The 20,227-nt window shown below is 41.5% G+C and overlaps 2 protein-coding genes across 9 annotated transcripts; both read left to right on the plus strand.

Moving 5' to 3' along the window:
- LOC110431000 (dehydrodolichyl diphosphate synthase 6) lies at positions 520-5,984 on the plus strand. Of its 5 annotated transcripts, none has more exons than XM_021449428.1 (3): positions 520-730; positions 4,565-4,636; positions 4,808-5,984. In XM_021449428.1, the coding sequence occupies exons 2-3, from the start codon at positions 4,601-4,603 to the stop codon at positions 5,681-5,683; spliced, it is 912 nt and encodes a 303-aa protein (XP_021305103.1). In that variant the 5' UTR covers positions 520-730; positions 4,565-4,600; the 3' UTR covers positions 5,684-5,984. The 5 variants fall into 5 exon arrangements, with proteins under 5 accessions (XP_021305103.1, XP_021305104.1, XP_021305105.1 ...); XM_021449429.1 differs by having other exon boundaries at positions 521-730; positions 4,547-4,636; XM_021449430.1 differs by lacking the exon at positions 520-730 and adding an exon at positions 821-1,242.
- LOC8070901 (probable LRR receptor-like serine/threonine-protein kinase At1g56140) lies at positions 7,664-19,997 on the plus strand. Of its 4 annotated transcripts, none has more exons than XM_021449401.1 (17): positions 7,664-8,122; positions 8,218-8,368; positions 8,466-8,537; positions 9,324-9,395; positions 10,081-10,152; positions 10,251-10,322; positions 10,407-10,478; positions 10,719-10,790; positions 10,877-10,948; positions 12,045-12,113; positions 13,048-13,113; positions 13,926-13,994; positions 14,108-14,152; positions 15,782-15,843; positions 18,799-19,172; positions 19,255-19,441; positions 19,538-19,997. In XM_021449401.1, exons 1-17 carry the CDS (start codon positions 8,011-8,013, stop codon positions 19,726-19,728), a joined length of 1,830 nt encoding a protein of 609 aa, XP_021305076.1. In that variant the 5' UTR covers positions 7,664-8,010; the 3' UTR covers positions 19,729-19,997. The 4 variants fall into 4 exon arrangements, with proteins under 4 accessions (XP_021305076.1, XP_021305077.1, XP_021305079.1 ...); XM_021449402.1 differs by having other exon boundaries at positions 18,802-19,172; XM_021449404.1 differs by lacking the exon at positions 19,538-19,997 and having other exon boundaries at positions 19,269-19,413.

The following is a 20,227-nucleotide window of genomic DNA, read 5'->3' on the forward strand; positions in this document are numbered from 1 at the left end:
TATCTTGACGATTCTTGCCTGTGCTTGGCAGAAGTTAGGTACTCTCTCCATACCTATAAAAAAAATAATTTTGTACAAGTTTTGGGTTAAACATTAGAAATATAAATCATGAATAACTCTTAAGTTGATGAGTTTAGAAATACGAAAACCATATGAATAGATTTGTCTTGAAAAATACTTTTATAAATATATATCCTTTTTGATAGATATTTTAATAAAATTAAGGATTTAAAGTTAGACTTTGAAGACCGTGTTGTTTGTCTTAAAGTGTCTTTTTTTACGTGTACCGAGGGTGCACGTGTATCAGAAAGGGAAAAAAGAAACAAATGGGCCTAGCCCAAGTGATTGGCGCTGCGCTACGCGCTGATTGGGTCGGACGCGATGAATCGCGCCAAATCAGCCCGCTGCTGTCTGTGGAGGTCGAGCACCAGCGTCCATTTTTTGGGCCGAACGCTAAGGCCCATATACGGTCCACCTCCGAAATAAAGAAGCCTCCCGTCCGACGACGACTTACCTCGTGCGCCGAGCGAAATCGGCGAGTCCCTAGTCCTGCCGGCGGCGCTGCGCGGCGTGGCCGCGTGAGCGGGTCGCTGATAGCCTGAATGCCTGATACGCTCACGGCGATCAAGAGGGTTGAGTTGAGGGTAGCTCTCGGTTCACTCTCTCGCTCACTACTGCCCGCTGCTCCGCCGCCGCTCGGTCGGCCGTCGCGGGCGTCCCCAATCCGCAGGTCAGTTTGACTCTCTCTGCCGTCTGTCCTGCTCGCCATCCTCACGGTCGTCCAGCGAAGGCACACAGCCCAACCGCACGGCCGCAACCCAACTCCCCCGGCCCCCCCAGGCCGTACACCGCTCACCTGCTCCCTTCTCCCGCCCGCACGAAGGCTCCCGTGGCGGTGGCGGGTGGCGACCGACCGTCAAGCCCTGCGCTAGATCCAGTCCTGTCCTGGTGAGCTCCATCCACTGTACGGCTCCATCCCCATCGAGCCCAGCGAGGCCGGCATCCCCTCCCCCAACGAGTTCCAGCCTGGATACAGCGGCGTACGCACTTACTTACGCAGTCTTCTTCATCCCATATGCGGCTGTGCCGGCTCTATCCCCGATGAGCTTCACGCCCAGCGAGCCCCGATCTGGGGATCCATGGGGATGAATGCATGAAGCTCTGAGCCGCCGCCAGGAGAGCAGACACGAGAGTTCCGATTCAGGACCCGACGAGCAATGACTGATGAGCTGCAGCCTGCAGGTGAGTGGAGTCCCCAACCCCAAATCCCAAATTTCCAATTCCTTGTACAATTTGTGCTGCTATTTCAGTAAATCAATCAATTCCAATTAGATTTGAGCTGCAGCCTGTTGGCTCGTCCACCTTCTTTTTTTTTTTTTTTTTTGCTCGTGCAGAGCTTTGAGAAATGAGAGACAGAACACCAATTGATTTTCCTAGCGTTGAGAGGGAATTTCCCTTTTTTTTAGCAAAGTTGAGAGGGAATTTCCTGGAACAGTCTCGCGCTGATTGGTGGGCTGGTGGCCGAAGTAGTCGAGGAGCCCAGAGCAGCGAGCGTCTATTTTCTTTGTTGGCCGACGGCCGAATACTACGGCCCACCAGATACAGCCCATCAGAAATAGCGAGTAGCGAGCTTCCCGACGACTTCCCGGTCCTAAATAAGGCCTTGTTTAGTTCAAAATTTTTTTTTCAAGATTTTTCAAATTTTCTGTCATATCAAATCTTACGGCACATGCATTGAGCATTAAATATAGATAAAAAATAACTAATTATATAGTTTATCTATAATTTGTGAGATAAATCTTTTGAGTCTAGTTAGTCCATGATTGGACAATATTTGTCAAATACAAACAAAAATGTTATAGTGTCCATTTTGTAAAAAAAATAGAACTAAACAAGGCCTAAGGCCTTGGGGTGTATTTAATTCCCTATATAATGCAAAATATAAAATTTAAACTATTTTGGAATGATGAAATGCAAAATATCAAAATTTTAAGGGTTATGTTTAGTTTCATACAAAATGTAGAATTTATTGTCTTCATTAAAGCCTGTGATAGCTCTTTTGGATTTTTTGGTCTCTTGAGACAAAAATCTAAAATAAAGAATAGTAACCTTTTTGTCAAAAAAAATTACATGACGTTTAGTTCTATTATATAAAATAATAGATCAAAATCTGAAAGTTTTTAGAATAAGGCCCTGTTTAGTTTGCAACCCAAAATTTTTTCATCCATCCCATCGAATCTTTGGACACATACATGGAATATTAAATGTACATAAAAAAATAAACTAATTATACAGTTTGGTTAAAAATCATGAGACGGATCTTTTAAGCCTAGTTACTCCATGATTAGTCTTAAGTGCTACAGTAACCCACATATGCTAATGACAGATTAATTATGCTTAATAGATTTGTCTTGCAGTTTCCTGACGAGTTATGTAATTTGTTTTTTTATTAGTTTCTAAAAACTTTTCCCGACATTCTTTCGACACATCTAATGTGACACCTAGAAAATTTTCGTCAGCATCAGGGCCTAAAAGAGGAATAACACCGCGCAGACAGCCGACCCCAGCGCGCGGGCGGATGCAGACCGCTGGCGTGGGGCGTCGGTCTGAATCAATCAACAATCAGCACGTTTTATTATTTTCAGATTCCCTCTGATTTCCGAAAGCGATGATTCCTAGGCCTTGTTTAAATTTGTAAAATAGAAATAGTACTATTTTCGTTTGTATTTGACAAATATTATCTAAACATGTTCTAACTAGACTCAAAAGATTCGTCTCGTCAATTCTGACTAAACTGTGCAATTAGTTTTTATTTTCGTCTATATTTAATACTTTATGCACGTGTTTAAAGATTTGATGAAAAAATTTTGCAAAATTGTATGAGAATGGCCCAAATGTCTCGATCTAGAGACGTCCATGGACTTTTCATTTCTAGGCCTTGTTTAGTTCCAAAAAAATTTGCAAAACAGACACGGTAGCATTTTCGTTTGTATTTGACAAATATTGCCAATCATGCACTAACTAGGCTCAAAAGATTCGTCTCGTCAATTTCGACCAAACTGTGCAATTGGTTTTTATTTTCGTCTATATTTAATACTTCATATATGCGTATAAAGATTCGATGTGACGGAGAATGTGAAAAATTTTGCAAAATTTTCTAGGAAGTAAACAAGGCCCTAGTACAATTTGGCTGCACGTCCCGTCATGCCCACTGGCTGAAAAGCACGGCATGTCGTCCGCCCGCGGCGGCGACCCGGCGGCCCTTTCCAGCCATGTTTTCTTTTCAGTTCGCGTCACGGTCAAACGGAGGAGTCGTGTCGGTGGTGAACTGGCGATCTTCTTCCACCGGCCACCACAGGGCACGAGAAAAACAACAAAAAAGATTCTTCACGAGCGCACCCCGTGGCGCGTTGCCCTGTCTCCCCTGTCCGCGCGTCCGTCGAGAGCGAGATGACGGGAAAGGTACAACTTCCCCCCTGACGTCGCGCGTCCGTCGAGAGCGAGATGATGGGAAAGGTACAACTTCACCCATGACCCTCGCCTACTAGTACCGCCTGCTCGCTCCTCCTCCACCACACCACCGTTCGTTCTCGCTCGCTCTCCCTCTCAGTTCGTCGGTGGCTTCGCTTCAGAGTTCGGAATTTCGAGGCCCCAATCTGCAGGTCAGTTGACTCTCTATGTGGCTGCTCGCTATCCTCGCGCGTCAGGTGCTCGATGAAATGTGCTCGTTCTTGATTGAGCGCATGGGAGATGGGGGGGGGGGGGGGGGGGGGGAAGACACTGGGTAGTAGGCAGCCCGCTGTCGTAGTTTTTGCTTGGTGTTTAGCTATGGTTTCCAATATGTAATCCACTTTTTGTAATTCCCTTTTCCCCGTTAAACCCATGCATCTGTGACCTGTAACATTTTTGAGCGGCCGGCACTGTTTACTGCCTTGCTGGTCATTAGAGTTCAGGTGGAGAAGAAAATCCTCTTTAGTTGCTTAATGGTATGTTGATTCCTGTTTAGAAGCTCGTAGCTAGGATTTGCAGTTGCTGTGGGCACCGTTCATGCGAGCTTGTCCTACAAGAGCACTAGGAAATTGACACCTACAAGAGCACTAGGAATTTGAGACCAACCTACATGAGCTTAGATAAACGAGAAAGTTATTGTTCCTAAGTCGCTTTTGCATCAGCAAGCGGAAACACTGACCTTTACTGAAGTTCTGTCCTTTTCACCCTTTTCTCCCATCGTGTGCATCCACAACTGGAAATTGACGCTTGCAGATGCTCAAATCTGACCCTTGGATGCTGGTAGATCTGAAACCCCAGTGGTTCTCATCATTTGCACCAAGGAAAACCATGCACTCCAGTCACCTAGTAATCAGTGGATCTCACCATTCATGGCCCAAGATGATGCGGCCTGAGCTCATTACTGCGTTGTGCAGCCTGCTTGTGAAACCCTTTACCCTTACACCATGTTCTTTCTAATGTCAAATGTTGTTTGCTTCCATTTCTTTTTAAGTGTACTTTATCCTGTTGGAGATCATTCACCTTTTTCTTTAATCAGGTGTTCTCCTGTTTGCAGCTTTGGTAATTGGTTGCGTATTCCCTCATCATTGCAATGGCGGGGTCACTTATCTCTCCCTCACCTTCTGTGGTAAGCTTTATATTTGCAGCGGCATAATTTCTTGATAAATCATTTAGATAATATCAGTTAGCCTTGTAAAAATCCTCAAAGAGCTACAACCTTTTTGTTATGCTGACATGGACAAATATTCTTACAACATGCATGGCTCTACTCATTTTTTATTTATTTGCTTTGGTCTAGGATCTGAAGACAGAGAAGCCTAATGAGATGATTACAAGTGGTGTTCTTTCAAGCCTTCAGAATTTCCTACACAAGTGCCTCATAGCTATCCTTTCATATGGCCCAATGCCAAAGCACATTGCATTTATTATGGATGGTAATCGTCGATATGCTAAATTCAGAAGCATGCAACAAGGAGCTGGTCACAGGATGGGTTTCTCTGCTCTTATTGCAAGTCTGCTGTACTGCTATGAAATGGATGTGAAGTACATCACTGTTTACGCATTCAGCATTGACAATTTTAAAAGGGACCCAAGTGAGGTGGAAGCCTTGATGCAGTTAATGGAGGAAAAAATCAATGAACTATTCGAGAACCGAAGTGTAATCAACAAGATTAACTGTAAGATCAACTTTTGGGGCAACTTGGACTTGTTATGTGAACCAGTGAGGTTGGCGGCTGAGAAGCTGATGGCGAGCACAGCTGGGAACACAGGGCTGGTCTTTTCTGTCTGCATGCCATACAACTCAACTTCTGAGATTGTAAATGCTGTCAGTGAAGTCTGTGCAGAAAGGAGGGAACTGTTGCAGAGTGAACATGCTGGCGAGTGTAATGGTCACGCTGCAAATAACGGTGTGCATTCAGAGATTTCAGTGGCGGATTTGGATCGCCACATGTATAGCGCTGGCTGCCCAGATCCTGATATCGTCATCCGAACTTCAGGCGAGACTCGACTGAGCAATTTCCTCCTGTGGCAGACAACGTTTAGTCACCTGCAGAATCCAGATCCTCTGTGGCCCGAGTTCTCTTTCAGGCACCTTGTTTGGGCTATATTACAGTATCAGAGAGCTTACCCTTATCTAGAGCAGAACAGAAAGCTGGCTAAGAAGCAGTTGTGATTCCATGTTATTTTGAAGGAGATACCAGGAGGGTTATGAACATTTCAAGCTGTACAAAACTTCCCCTTCCATTTTCCCTGAAATGGGAAATGCAAAGAAGAACATAGCATAAAACATTATGAACAGATCACAAGCCTCGTGTGGTTGCCATCGTAACTATGTAACTCATCTGAGCTTTGTAAAAGTGCTGTGAGTCCTTGATCTATAGTGTCCCTGGTGTAACATGCTGTACGAGAACGTTCCTTTGTTTTCGATGACACAAAGCTTCAAAGCACCCATGTTCGACATAAGTCTGGAAAAACATGTGCCTGTTAACTTCTCGGTTGGTACAAGTATGTGTCTGACCACGTCAAAATAATGTGCTAATATAATGTCCACTACTACAATGGCAAAACATGAAAAATAGACAAGAAGCCAAACTACACGAGTATTCTCAACTAAAGACATCAACATAGGTCCATCGGACAGCATGGCATCTTGTAAAGATTTTGCAACTTGTTTTTTTAGTAATCCAAATGATCTTGCATGCATGTAAAACTTTGCACTCGATTTAACATACAAGGTATAATGTTGCAATTCGCATTCAAAGAGAAACACTGAATCGGCACATCAAAAACTACTGCCGTATGCCGATTTGGCAGTATGTCAATCAAGGTTGTGTCCTTATCAAATTTTTGTAAGTGTTTCTGTGACATCTGTATAGTATTTTTATAGGGGCAAAAGGTCAAGTGCCAAATGTTTTATAACGAAGTGGTATCCGGTGCTTGAAAATTTGAAGCCAGACATTTTACAGTATTTTTCTCTTAAAATAAAATCAGGCAACAGTAATTGATCGGTGAAATGACATGTTTTTGTTAAGAAAAGAAGTGCTAGGATGGTAAGTTTCTGACACAAGGGTTGAAATTTAAGGGTCTGATTCGCTTTTAAAATACGCCAACCAAAGATTCGACAAGCTATGATTGCGGCTGTTATTTGATTTGCTATTAAAACTTGCCAACCTCTTCCATTTGGTTTGCCAAATCTATGCCAAATTTTTTTGCCTAGCTTTTACAGCACTTACTAAATCTTTGGTACGGTAAATTTGGTCACAAAACAAGCAGGCTCTAAGTAAGGGGCTGTTTAGTTGGTAACTTTTTTTGGTTTTGGTTCGTTTGTATTTGATAATCATTGTCCAATCATAGATTAGCTAGGCTCAAAATATTCGTCTCACAAATTTCAGGCAAAAATATGCAATTAGTTATTTTATCTATATTTAATGCTTCATGCATGTGCCGCAAGATTTGGTGTAACGGAGAATCTTGAAAACTTTGCAAAAATTTTGGAAACTAAGAGGTGTTTAGTTCCCCTTCTATTCAAAAAATAGATTTTGGTTTATCATTTTATATAATGGAACTAAACACCATAAAAAATTTTAGCAAAAAGATGGTTATTCTACATTTTGGATTTTGGGCTCCCAAAAGAGCCTCAAGAGGCTCTTATGAGGGCAACAAAATCTGCATTTGAGATGGAGCTAAACATCCTAAAAATTTTGTCGTTTTGCATTCCATCATTCTAAAATAGTTGACATTTTGCATTTTATGGGAACTAAGAGGGTGTGTTGATTTGAGTTGTTAAAGTTTAACAAATACTGTAGCATTTTTGTTTTATTTGGCAATTAGTGTTCAATTATGGACTAATTAGGATTCGTTTCGCAAATTGCTTTCTAGTTGTGTTTTTAGTTTTTTAAATAGTTTATATTTAATACTTCATGCATATATCCAACAGTAAACTTATCGCACTCAACCAAACTGTCCCTTAAACACCCTGATACAGCCCCTGACTTTTTTTTTTCCGAAAGATCATGGAGTCCTCTATCCTTTTGTACGGCGATTCGTTTGTAATTATGGACTAAATAGGTTTAAAAAAATTATTTTATAAATTAAAAAAAATCTATTTTTTTTTGCAAATTACACATGGTTCAGATGAATTTCGTTCATCACCATCGCCAGCCTCTTCCTTCCCCACAGGCCACAGCCCATCCCTCTGCCATTTCGCATCGTCCAAAACTTCGAAACCGGCGCCGCCGCCCCGCCGCGTCTCCCGCCGCCGACCGGATCCTCCGGCCTCCCGCTCCCCGACGCGGTCGCGTCAACTCCACCTGCACCCTCACGACCTCGTCTCCGCGGGCGCACATGATCACGCGGTCAAAGCCGAGAGGCACAGACACCCAGCCCTCCAAGTACTAGCAGCAGCAACCCAATGCTGTGCTCCTCCCACCACCCCTCCACCTCCTCCTGCGCGCACAAGTCAACTCCCGCCCGCGGCCGCCGCGCCTCACGCCGGCCCCCATGGCTCGTTCCGCTCCCGCTCTCGTCGCCGTCTTTCTCCTCGTCCTCGCGCTCCTCACCCTGGACGCGGCGCAGGGCCAACAGCCCTTCCCGCCCACCGATCCCTCCGATGGTATCCATTTCTCGCTCCTTCTGTGGTGTCTGAAGCTGTGTAATGGCGACGAGGAAGTTGGCAGCTAGTAACTCGTGGATCTCGCTTTCCTGCAGCGGAGGCCCTGCACGCTGTGTTCCGGCAGTGGCGACTGGAGGGGGAGGCGGCGGCGGAGAATCCGTGCATGAAGCGCGTCTGGTCCGGATCCTTCGAAACAAACGCGTCTATCGACTGCAATTGCCCCAGCTGGTGCCGAATCACGGGCCTGTGCGTCGTCTTCTCTCTTTCTCCCATTTGATGCTGATGCCTACGTGTACCTGGGACTGGGATTGATGCGTGGGTCTGGAATCTCCGGATGGTGCAGGAATGTGACTGGGTACAGGAATATCACGGAGATCCCGCTGGCTCTCTTCAATTTGACGGAGCTCATCTCCCTGTGAGTTTTTGAATCGATGGTTCATGCTGTACAATTGCAATTGCTTTAGGGAGCTTGATGTTAGATTAAAATGGTTTTTTAAGCAATGACTAATGACTACTCTCTCTGAAACTTGTCGTTGCACCACAACAAACTACTTCAGAATATGTCCGAGTTTACTTAAAAAGAGTAGGCCTAGAACTAAGACTTTCATGCAAATATGGACTTGTATACTTATGCTAACATCCAGTGTTCTACTGCCCAGAGGAATATATTAGACATGAATGTACCTATGGTCATTGTTAGCTTTGGTACTTTTTAGTATTTTGATATCTCAGATATCCATGTAATACATAGCATCTAATTGAAAAACTACCTGATCTCATCCTACTAAACTGTTAGTATACATGACAGAAAGCTTGCCTACCATGACTACCTCCTATACTATTTTAGTTGTCATTTTAGCTCTATTGGAGCAACATACTTTGCTCCTAAGAGTTGTACCATAGATTCTCCAGCAGTATAACACCATTGCCATTCTACTGAGAAGCAATGAGTAGGGCTATTTTGTGGAAAGTGTTGCCTCGGAGTGGCTCGGACAACCAAACTGACAAGTATTTGCTGATCAAATGCACTTTCAATTATAACACTTGTTTTGGATTGAAGGCTACCATTTTTAAGCTCTACCAGCTTTATTATCACCCTGTTTTTTACCCTTACCTTTGATTGTCAATATGGTTCTATGCATTCTCTGGTGAGAATAGAAATTCAATATCATAGTAAGTCGCCTCCTATTTCATTTTGTAGGGATCTAAGTAATAACAACTTGAATGGTTCAATACCCCCAGAAGTTGGCAATCTTTCCAAACTGGAAACATGGTGATAACCATACTTGCTCCCTAAATATAAGCATGTACATGTTATTGCCTTAGCTCTTCATTGAGCATTTGTTGCTGTATTATTTCCAGAATGTATGTACTGATGGTCCATCTTGCTGAATGCTATTAATTTAACCTACTGCTAACAGAATGATTCAAGTTTTCCTACTTGATTGGGCCACAATATTACAACACTACATCCCTACCATGCAATCTATAACAGCTGCAGACATGATATATAGCTGATAAGCTGAATACAATAAGTGATTCTTTATCTAAGAAATGTATGCTTATTCTGCTTTCTCTATCTCAAATCTAGCCTAGCCTAGCTCAACTTGCTTGGGATTAAGAGGGCTTTATTGTTGTTGTCTATCTCAAGTTAGAGTGAGAGTTCGTGATATTAGCTTAGCAAATTTCAAATAAAATAATATCCTACATCCTTGACCTGGCTATAATATCCCATGATCAGATTGTAGCTGTAGTAGTTTAGCTGGTGTAATTCAAGTAACTAGTCTTTGAACTGTGATGCAATAGTGGATGCTTACGTATAAATTGTATATGTTATGAGAAGACTTAACCCTTCTAGGCTAGCACTCAAGCCTTCTTAATTTCAAAATTATTTGTTAGCAAAGATATTTGATCTTTTTATAGAGTCATAGCTGATTGAATGCTCTCCATATAGCTAGGCACTTCAACAATAACAATCTCAGTGGATCTTTTCCTCATGAATCGTCACTTTTAAGAAATCTGAAGTCCCTGTAAGTGCGCCTTATCCCTTTGTTTTCTATATACTCAGTAACCTTCTATGTTAGCCAATTTGAAGAAAGAATAACTAATCTTTTGGTTGATTATGCAGGTGGATATTTGATAATAACGTCGAAGGGCTTATTCCAGAATTTATTCAGAACTTAACCAGTCTCACAGATTTGTACGCATAACCACTTGGTTTGTTGTTGTTAGGAACAGCTCCTTCCTTTCCAATCTTTGAGATCTAATGCTGTGATCTTGCTAGGCGTATATATGGGACAAAACTTCAAGGACCTATCCCAAAAAAAATCTCAAATTTGACCAATCTAGAAGTCCTGTAAGTCACTGTAATGGTTACTTCTGTTAAATAACACCCCCTCCATTTATTTTGAATTTCATTGCTGTGGTAAACATTGGAGTCAGTGTATTTAGAAGTTAGTCATCTGATCTGGAGAAATTCTTATCTGTTATTGAAGAAAAAACATCATTATTGTTTGGTAGAAATAGAAGCCACCAATATTATTGTAATAGCAATATGTAGCATACACCGCCATCTTTGATCTGGATTTCCTTTCAGGATGCTTGGTGATCTTGGTGGCAACCATTCTTATTTTGATGTCATAGGAGAGTGGGCAAACCTTTCAACATTGTATGTCAAGTTTCACTATACTCTTAATGAATTATAGAATAGTAGTGATTAATGCAGCTACTGGATGCTTTCTTTTTATTATGCAGATCTCTAAGGAAGTGTGGGCTCACAGGCCAACTGCCCAATACTCCCCCAAACTTGCCCAAGCTGAAATACCTGTGAGTTTCTAAAACTTCTGATTGAATAGAATGAGTTTATTTTGTTATGCTAAATAATATAAGTGGTGTAGTGGTATGAGCTTTGGGCTTGCACAGCACCGCATGGCTAGGCATCAGCACAGGCGCGGCCTGTTTGCTTCGAACCCAGGCAACTTTGCGTGGCTCTCCATGCATTCCCAGGCATTGGATTTTGTGAGCCTGGGGTGGAGATTGCTGCCTGGGCTTCTTGCTGCCTGGCAGGGCTTTAAAGCAAAGAGGCACAAGCTGCACCTGTTGTTTGTTCTAGGATTGAACTATTTAGCTACTTGCGTGTTAGCAGGAGCTTTAAGTTGTTAGTTTTGTTAGTGTGCATGCAGGACTGGTTAGCTGCTCGTTATCTTGTAATGGCTTATAGAGATAAGAGTTTGTTAGTTGATTCTCAAGGGTGCAGCCTATTTAAGTGGCAACTGGCAACCACGTATCTCTTTGGGACTTAGCTAGCAATGAATAATCAAAGTAAAGTTCCCTCTCATCCCTCATGTGTTCCCTCAGCTTAGTGCTTCCCCTTCATTGTGTTCCCTTCTTTCTCTAGCAACTTCTTTCAATAATGCTTTCTACCACCAAACTGTCGCCATCGGGCTCCTCTCTGATGGATGTTCACCTTCTAAACCCAATCCATATCATTAACACTGGCTTGTAATAGGACTGATATTCTTAATGTTTTTGCAGTTTGAGTACTTTTTTAGTTTGTCTTTATATTATTTCTATCTACAATAGCTTCTAAACCCAATATAGCATCAGCTTGAAAAGATAAATCATAAATTATATAAACAGGTTTTATGCATACCCTTTCCAATAGCTTCTACTGCTAATAGCTAGGTTAGCCAGATCTTGGATGTTCCTGAATATTACTTCAATTTTAAGTTCTCTTTTCATGAAGACACTGGTGGCTGTAAAATATTTCATATGCCATCTAGGCACTGACATTTTATCGTGTTACACACTAATTTACTTTCCTTACTATGGAAAAAGTGTCGTCCATACTGTTAAGTAAACATTTCAGTCTTTTTACATTTGTTTTGCCATGATTCTGAAAGGCAGTTTACATCATCTGCAGGGATTTGACGTCGAACAATTTATCAGGCTCTTTAAGACTATTGCTTCCATATAAGGACTCAAGCTTCATGTAAGATGGAGTTTGAATCCTTGAGTGATATAAGTGTTGATATGTTAATATGACACCTTCTTTAAGAAACAGAATTAGGGGTGGAACTTTTGCCTAACATAAGCTTGGTACTGGTTGCTGTAAAATTTAAGAATCTAAGTGTATAACCATTTAATTCAGCAGCTTTGGCTTTCGAGTTCTACTGCATATTTCTGTTTATCTCTATAGCCTGAGGTTTGGAATCCAAATAGTCTAGGTAGGCATTTAAACTACTGTCTCCTATTTCATTATGTTGTTTCCCCAAGATAGTTGGCAGGAGAAGGGTCCTGAACATTTACCAACTAAAATCTCCTCCAGTACTAGATATATTATTGCCTGTCACTTTGCCTGGTTATTGAAATAGATATGAAATGTGAACATAGCCATTTCCTAGTTTTAGATTTTTTACATATGGGAAGTCGTCTTCACTTTAAAAAATATGTTAATCTTGTAGTTTAAGAAATTTGACCACCCTAGGAGGAACTATCAGGCATTGTAAATAAAAAGAAATAGGCACCCATTTGAGTTGAAAAGGACTCAAACGTTGGTGGTGGAGGTGTACACCCACACGGCTCACCATTGTCGTTCCCCTAACCTTTGTAGTTTAAAGAGCTTCAGTTCATGCATGTAATCTGAAAATTAGAGATGTTCTTGCATAAATAATTCAAAAATAGAGGTAATAGACAGCATTTCAAGCTTTATCTTGAAATTTAGCAGGAGGTCTTGAGGTATTGATGCAAATATGTATAGGCAGCTTTGCGCAATATTCTCTAGCATCGAACTCAGAATCAAGAATGTATGCCTATGCTATCTGCAGATGATGTGTTAACACTTCATACGTAATCTTGTCATATATGACTTCAATTCCCCATGATACTTGAGTTTCCCAGTTTGCTAATGAAGTTTTACTCATTAGATATATAGGTGAAAACAGCTTCAGTGAACGTCTGCCTCCTGAAATTGTTCAACAAAATGTTTCTTTGTAAGTTGTTATTGCTCCTCTTCTTTTCTGCCTAAAGTGTTTGCACTGGTTGATGAATATTACAAATGTTAAATCCGCCTGGTAAAACCACCTTTGACAATGCATGGGTCTTTCGGGAAGTCTCGCTTTAGTCGATACAGCTTGTGGAGGAGATTAAAGCAGATCCGAGGAGATGGTTGTTAGTAAGCTTCTGTTAACAGATGAAACACATTAGCTTAACTTGATTTTGATCTCCTCTCCATTCCAGTTACCCTTCTTGTGGCGCCACACTGTTGCTATAGGCAACCATCCGGCTAGTCGCTGTAGTTTGTAGTGTTAGTAGGGTGCGTTTCCTTTACCCTGTTTCTGCTTGTCTGTACTCCTTTTCTTTTGCTTTTTGTAGCATGTTGTAACTTGTAAGCTTGGTCTAACCCCTCTTAATGAAACATGCAACAATGCATGTTCTTGAAAAACATGTAATCTGTGGGCCATAGGTAGTGCCAAGTTGTACGTCCTAAATTCTTTACTTTAATCAGATCAAATCTCGAACTGAGTCTAGTTAGAATAACTTCTTAAAACAGTTGAGGTCTAGGCATATAGTGAAGATAGGAACTTGCACACATTGGGGCTGAAGTGGGACTGGTGTCACATTTCTACTCGGTTTTCCCTCTCTGGTGTCTTGTTATATTTTTGCAATTCTTCAGGATCTGCTTCGAACCCTCTCTTAAGTAAAACATGTATTTACAATTTTCCTGTTTCTGAATGATCTTTTGTCCAGCGGAGACTGATCTTACGCATATCTTACTCTTCTCTGTTTTGGAATAAACACTCAGGGATGTTTCATACAATCGTTTTGTTAACGGATCCCTTCCTACTGCCCTTACTGGTCAGAAGTGGCCCATGTAAATTTTCTTTCTTTTTTTCCTCAGTATATCAATCATTATTTTCAGATATTACATATTAGACTGATTATGTAGCAATCTTACCTATTGTTTTGCAAACATGTCCTGTATAGAAATTATATCGGAACTTCAGTTGATGCCAGTGGAACAGTCAACAGGTAACAAACATTTAAATAACCATCATGAGTTATTTGATAATATTTTGGTGTAAAATTTTTAGTTGTTATTGTTTGTTAAAGACTTAAAGTAGTGAGTGCAGATTTGGTGCCCAGGAGGGCTGGCGCCATCGTTAGCTAAAATACCATGTTGCAATGTTTCAAAAATCATCACAAAAATCATGTAAGTTGAGTATAGCCACAACAATTCAGTTTGAAATTCATCCTAGATGCCAAGAAACAAAATAGACAAGCAGTCAGCATGGAACTGTTCATCATGTGCTGACAGGGATACTTGTGTTTTTTTAATCTCAGCATCAAAGATGAATTTCAAACCAAATTCTTGCGGCTACACTTAACTTTTGGTGTACTACATATATGATTTTTGAAACATTGCAACATGGTATTTTAGAACGAGGGTGCCATATTTTTTTTTTTGAGAATTACACAATATAATATAGACGCCCACAACACGCACGCACACTCACCCCTATAAACACATGTATGCAAATCCTATCCCTATGAGCACCTCCGAAGGACTGAGCCGACATATCTTGAGTTTCATGAAGTCACATGCGCCTCGTTGTCGACGGGGACATCGCCTACCACTAAAAACATACTGTTGTTAAATTTCTAGAATTAATCTAGCAAATGTGAGCATCCGTGCCAAGTTGAGGACTTGAGGCCAGGTGGGCAAGTTCCAGCACAAAGAACCCAACCAACTTATCTATGATCAGTTCGCGGCGCCATATGATTTTCCTAAAGTAGTATATGAAGTTTTGAAATCTTGATAGCATTCACTACAGGATCTGTGCTCCTGTTTTTTCAAGGGTGAAGAAAGTTAAATATCTGCTTTTAAAGAGACTTTTCATAGTAGTGCAAAAGCCATTCCCTTTTTTAATATTAACCTGCTGTTCACTATGCTCCTTCTTTTGTTAGTAAGAAAACTGAACCAGCACAATCACATGTTCCATGTAGCTTCTCTATTCTCTTCATGCACTTCCAAATAAATACCTAAATTGTGGGAGAATTGAAGGACCATCAAAGAGATTAACAATGATATTGCAAATTTTTCTTCATTGATCTACTGGCTTACATTGCGGTAGAAGATTTGCCAACAATTTGGCCTTTCTTTGCATTTTAGAGAACAATTTTTTGCTGAGCGAATTGATTGATCCAGTAGAATGTTTGGAGTGTATAGTAAATTCTCGACAAGAACGATATGGTAAACGAATTTCTATCATCACGGTGGCTTTGCTACCTCTATAAAGTTTAAAAGTCTTGAAATTGGCCTAATGATAGGAAGTGCTCCCTCCATTCCAAATTCCAAGAGAGGTCACTGAGTTCTGTCCTAAGTCAAACTTCTCTAACGCTGACCAAGTTATACGAAAATACACCACCATCTGCTACATCAAAATAGTTTCATTAAATTCTACATGAAATATGCTCTGACATGCATTTATTTAAACATGCATTTTTCTAAAAACTTGGTCAAAGTAAAGTTTGACTCATGACAAAGCTAAAGTGAGTTTTAATTTGGAAATTGGAAGAGGGAGTAGATTTATCACTGCATTATTTTGAAACTGAAAGTAATATGCTGCATATTTCTCACTTTGCTGTATTACCATGCAGTGATATTCTTACTATCCTCAACTGCCTTCGCATGAAAGGATGCAACAGAAGCAGTGTAACTAGTAAGTTCTACACAAATCTGTACTTTTGATCTTTGGCCACTTATGATTATTGGATTGCTAGTGCTCATATACGTAGCATCAGAATTAGATATTATGTTAAAAATTCCATGATGAAACCTTTTACATATCATCTGCAATGGCCATCGAGTTTGCTGAGATCTACCTCAAAATGCCATCGCAAAGGTCTGATGTTAGGAAATATTTCATCACCGTCTTTTTCTGTTATCAACATCCAAAGACCCCAACCCAAATACTTCACTCAGAAGGCCAAATTGCCTCAGTAGCACTATTTTGAACCTGATTTGCAAACATAACATCAACTATTCCAGATTACTACTCTACTACCTCTTAGTTTCCGGTTCTTGCTCATCTAGCACTGTACCACAGGATTTAAAATCAACTTTTCGGACTTGAACAAGGTTGCATAACCTGACACCAACTAAGGAACTGAACTACCCGGTTGATCATTGTTCTTCTACTTGCCGAGGTTGCAACCCCACATGGCCACATGTCAAAGGTTAATGTTAAGTCCACATTAGCTGCCTCCCTCCCTCTCTCAAGGTCTCACCATGTGGCCAGCGCTTTCCCATACTTCCCACGTCAGCCTGCCCCAACACCCCTAGTTCCTCCATCAATCCAAGCTTCCACACCCTCCTTCCTGCTGCCTGTGCTCCATCACCGTGCACATCCTTACCTTGCAATTGGGCTATTCCACATGCGTGCACAAGGCCTGGACAATTTCTTTGCTTCGTTTGTTGTCGCAGGAATGCTGTTCCTATTCCAAGAAGGCAGGAACTGTCTCGTCTCCATCTTGTCAAAACATTTCTCTAGTAGCATACTGCGTCCTATCGACCCAGAAATTTGGTGACAAAGGTCTGGGACAGAGGTTGAAGGGTTCGAATCTGGTGAAATCTGCCCCGGATTCTGGTAGCGTGCCAGAGGTGGCAAGATCTTATCTGAAGAGTGGCCCCACATTTGCCCTTGGTGTCAGCATAGGTGAAGTAGATGATGCAGTGGCGCATCTTGCAGGCTTGCAATCGTGGTGGTTCAGCTGCATGCGTGGTGTTAATGGTTCAGCAGGCCACATTTATTGGTGGATATGCAGGTCAGCTCCACTATGGTGGAGCTGTTGTGACCCTTCATGATTACCATATGGCAGAATTCTTATCATCTTACTAGATGAATGCAGAGAGGATAGCCTCTCCCCCTTCTATCAGTTCCAAATTTTCTTACTTGATACGCATTGTGGATTCCATGGGATGCGAGGTGTCCACAGATCATGCTTGGAAATTGAGCTCTGTGCTACACAGGTTCGCTAGTTTGGGTGGTGCCGAGCTTGGTAGCAATGAAACATGGCATCAGCCTGCAATGCCGGTAGATCCTTGAGGACAGCTGCACGAGGCAGTTGATGTGGAGGGGAATTTACAGGTGAAGGGCAGTAGCTCAAGATTAGGATCGTGGGGGCAGAGGGGGAATTATGGGTACTAGCATCTGGAAGAGAAGGTGACTGGAGGGGAGTAAGAGAGATGATGGCTGCTTTACATTGCCTTTGAATATTCAAACTGTTGATTTTACTTCTGCACTTGAGTTTCTTTTAGAGGATTAATGCACCCTGCCCTTATTCATTCTCAAACTTTGACAATGGTATTTAATTATCTTTGTTAAGATCCAAATATATATGATAGGCAGTATTTTTTTAACGGGCTTCATACAAGGTGTGCATGATTTTTTGAATGATGGAAGTAAATGAAAGAAGGTGACTTGGTTAGGTGCATTTTCAAACTCTTGACCAGATAATCCAAATTACAATTCTAAATCAATGTGGTTCTTATACTCAACAAAAGATTAAAGATGCACAGAGCAAATTTGCAGCAAGTTTTATGGAGTGTTGCTGAGCCTGTTTGGATCATGCCAAGTGTTACATAACTAGCCTTAAGGAAGTGTTTTATGCCATGCTTTTTTTTCTTGAACACGTAGGGGAGCTGTGTACCATTTCAGCCCCTGTTTGGTTTCCAGGAATTTAAAGGAATTGGAAAATAATCTAATAACGAACAGGAGACGAATTGAGAAGCACTTTCTAGATATTGGTTTCAATTCATGGATCCAAACGGGAAACAAAAAGGAGTGAATTCCTGACCCCCAACCCCAGCACATTGAAGGTGCACACACCAACAACAGGCCCCCAACATACTTTGAATACGAAAAACAGGTTTCAGCCTGCTAACAACTAGAGGCGACCTGATCAAACCTGAGAACAGGAATCACCTGTCCATGATTAGCGACCTGACCAGAAACTCTTGAAGCCCTAATGCTCAGCCGAGCACCACGAGATACTCTGATTTGCCACGGTCTACAACACTGATACGACACTTGAATTTACACATTAAAAATACGAGTCCTGTGTTCCCAAATTTCCAAGGCCACTTTTTTTCCTCAAACACGCAGGAGAGCTGCGTATCATTATATTAAGAAAAAATGGGATAAGAACCCATACAAGGCACACCCACTCACACCACTATGTCCAAAAATAAACAGACTAGTCCTTGACATACAAAGAAGGCGACCTTGACCAAAAAATTAACTCTCATTCATCCCTTGGGCAAGGAGGTTATTGATACTTCGTGCCCCTGCCAAGGACCAATAGAGGAGTTCCTCACCCAGCGAGCGACAGAACTCTAGCTAGGTTTCGAGATTCGGCATGCCACTAGATGCCACACTTTTCGTGGTGAAGAAATTGATTGTTGCAACTGAGGCAAACTTGTGCCAAAAGAAGAAAACTGACATTTATGGCATGCAGCTAAGAAAGTGTAAATTTGTCCATTATGATGTTGATCTACGCGGTTATGACGTATCAGACACTGCTGCTTGTAATGCTGTACTCAGATTTTTTTCAGTCATAGTATTTAACATATTTTGTGCAACTTTTAGTCTTTACATCATCAATTGATAATACAGCAGGAGCAGATCATACAATTTTCGCCATAAACTGTGGTGGCAAGCAAATTGATTATTCAGATCAAATGCCAACTGTGTTCTCGGAAGACCTAACTGATCTTGGAGGAGCAGGCTTCTATGTTAACACCACCAGTCATTGGGTAACCAGTCACGTGGGTTCTGATCCATTCAATAAATCTGCCGGTATCGTAAATATAGACAATATTTTGGATTCAGACATGCCAGAACTCTACAAAACAGCAAGAACGTCAACAAGCTCGTTGCGGTACTATGTCGTAGGTTTGGCTAACGGGAAATATACAGTCAAACTCTTCTTTGCAGAGATAGTCATAACTGATGGACCTGGAAGGCGCTTATTTGACATTGATATTCAGGTGTGATATATCCCTAGCGAGAAAAATGATTTTTGCATATCCAGTAAACAAAGCATATGTTTATTTGATCAATTAATTTCAGAATCAAAATATCAGGAAGGATTTTGACATTACTAAGGAAGCTGGGGGTTCCAGAAAAGGCACCAACATAACCCAGGAAGTGTCTGTTAACAACTCTATATTGGAAATACATCTGTATTGGAGTGGACGCGGCACCTGCTGTATCCCATATAAAGGAGCTTATGGGCCACTGGTGTCAGCAATTAAAGGTAGCTTCAGAACATGTCCCTAGCATCTGTTGGTCTCATCATATGTTTCACATAATATGAAACCATTAGCTGACTAGGAAATGCTTAATTTCACAGTTACCCGTTCCCAAGACCCGACGATCAGTCCCCCACGAGCACCAAGTTCTGATTCTGCACGACAGGATGAGAAGCGAAGAGGAGTAGTTGCGGGCATTGCTGCACTTTGCATAGCTGCAGCGGTGATCTCTTCATCTGTTGTCTACCTTTGGTGGAAATGGGTTTCGCTTGTGAAGCGTCCAATGGCATGAGGATCGAGTACGTCTGATGTATGTATATAGCCGATTCTTCAATTTCCATGGCATGCGAATGGGCCCATGTTTTTTGTCTGTGCGTGTGGGTGTTTCGTGTGCTGAGGTTAGTTGCAAGCGTAGCCAAGATGACATGGATGTACAGTGGCCTTTGTTGTGCGCCGAGTCTGATTTTAGGTCTCCAGTTTGGTTTCACGATGATTGTAACCCAGGAAATTATCTGACATTCTACTACTAATATAATATGCAAATTTCTTTGATCAAACTAATCCAGTTTCTCAGTGTAGTATTCTTGTTGTCGGGAGGATTTAACTTCCGTGCGCCCGAAGCTTCACATTTTAAAAGTGTTGCCTATTTGCTTTTTATTTGCTTTTACATGTGTTGTATATTTGCTGATCGAACCTCCTAGGAATCTGTGCGTCCACTGTATTTGTTTTGCATGGAATTCTTCATAAGTTCCTTTATAAACAAGCAAAAGTATGCATTGTGCAAACGGCCG

This window comes from Sorghum bicolor, chromosome 10, assembly GCF_000003195.3.
Source record: "Sorghum bicolor cultivar BTx623 chromosome 10, Sorghum_bicolor_NCBIv3, whole genome shotgun sequence".
NCBI lineage: Eukaryota > Viridiplantae > Streptophyta > Magnoliopsida > Poales > Poaceae > Sorghum > Sorghum bicolor.

Bases quoted from the DNA above. Each gene is read 5' to 3' on its own strand.
- LOC110431000 (XM_021449428.1), top strand. From the start codon at position 4,601: ATGGCGGGGTCACTTATCTCTCCCTCACCTTCTGTG. The intron at 4,637-4,807 runs GTAAGCTTTATA...GCTTTGGTCTAG, and splicing joins TCTCTCCCTCACCTTCTGTG to GATCTGAAGACAGAGAAGCC.
- LOC8070901 (XM_021449401.1), top strand. From the start codon at position 8,011: ATGGCTCGTTCCGCTCCCGCTCTCGTCGCCGTCTTTCTCCTCGTCCTC. The intron at 10,791-10,876 runs GTATGTCAAGTT...TTTATTATGCAG, and splicing joins TGGGCAAACCTTTCAACATT to ATCTCTAAGGAAGTGTGGGC. The intron at 12,114-13,047 runs GTAAGATGGAGT...TTTACTCATTAG, and splicing joins TATAAGGACTCAAGCTTCAT to ATATATAGGTGAAAACAGCT.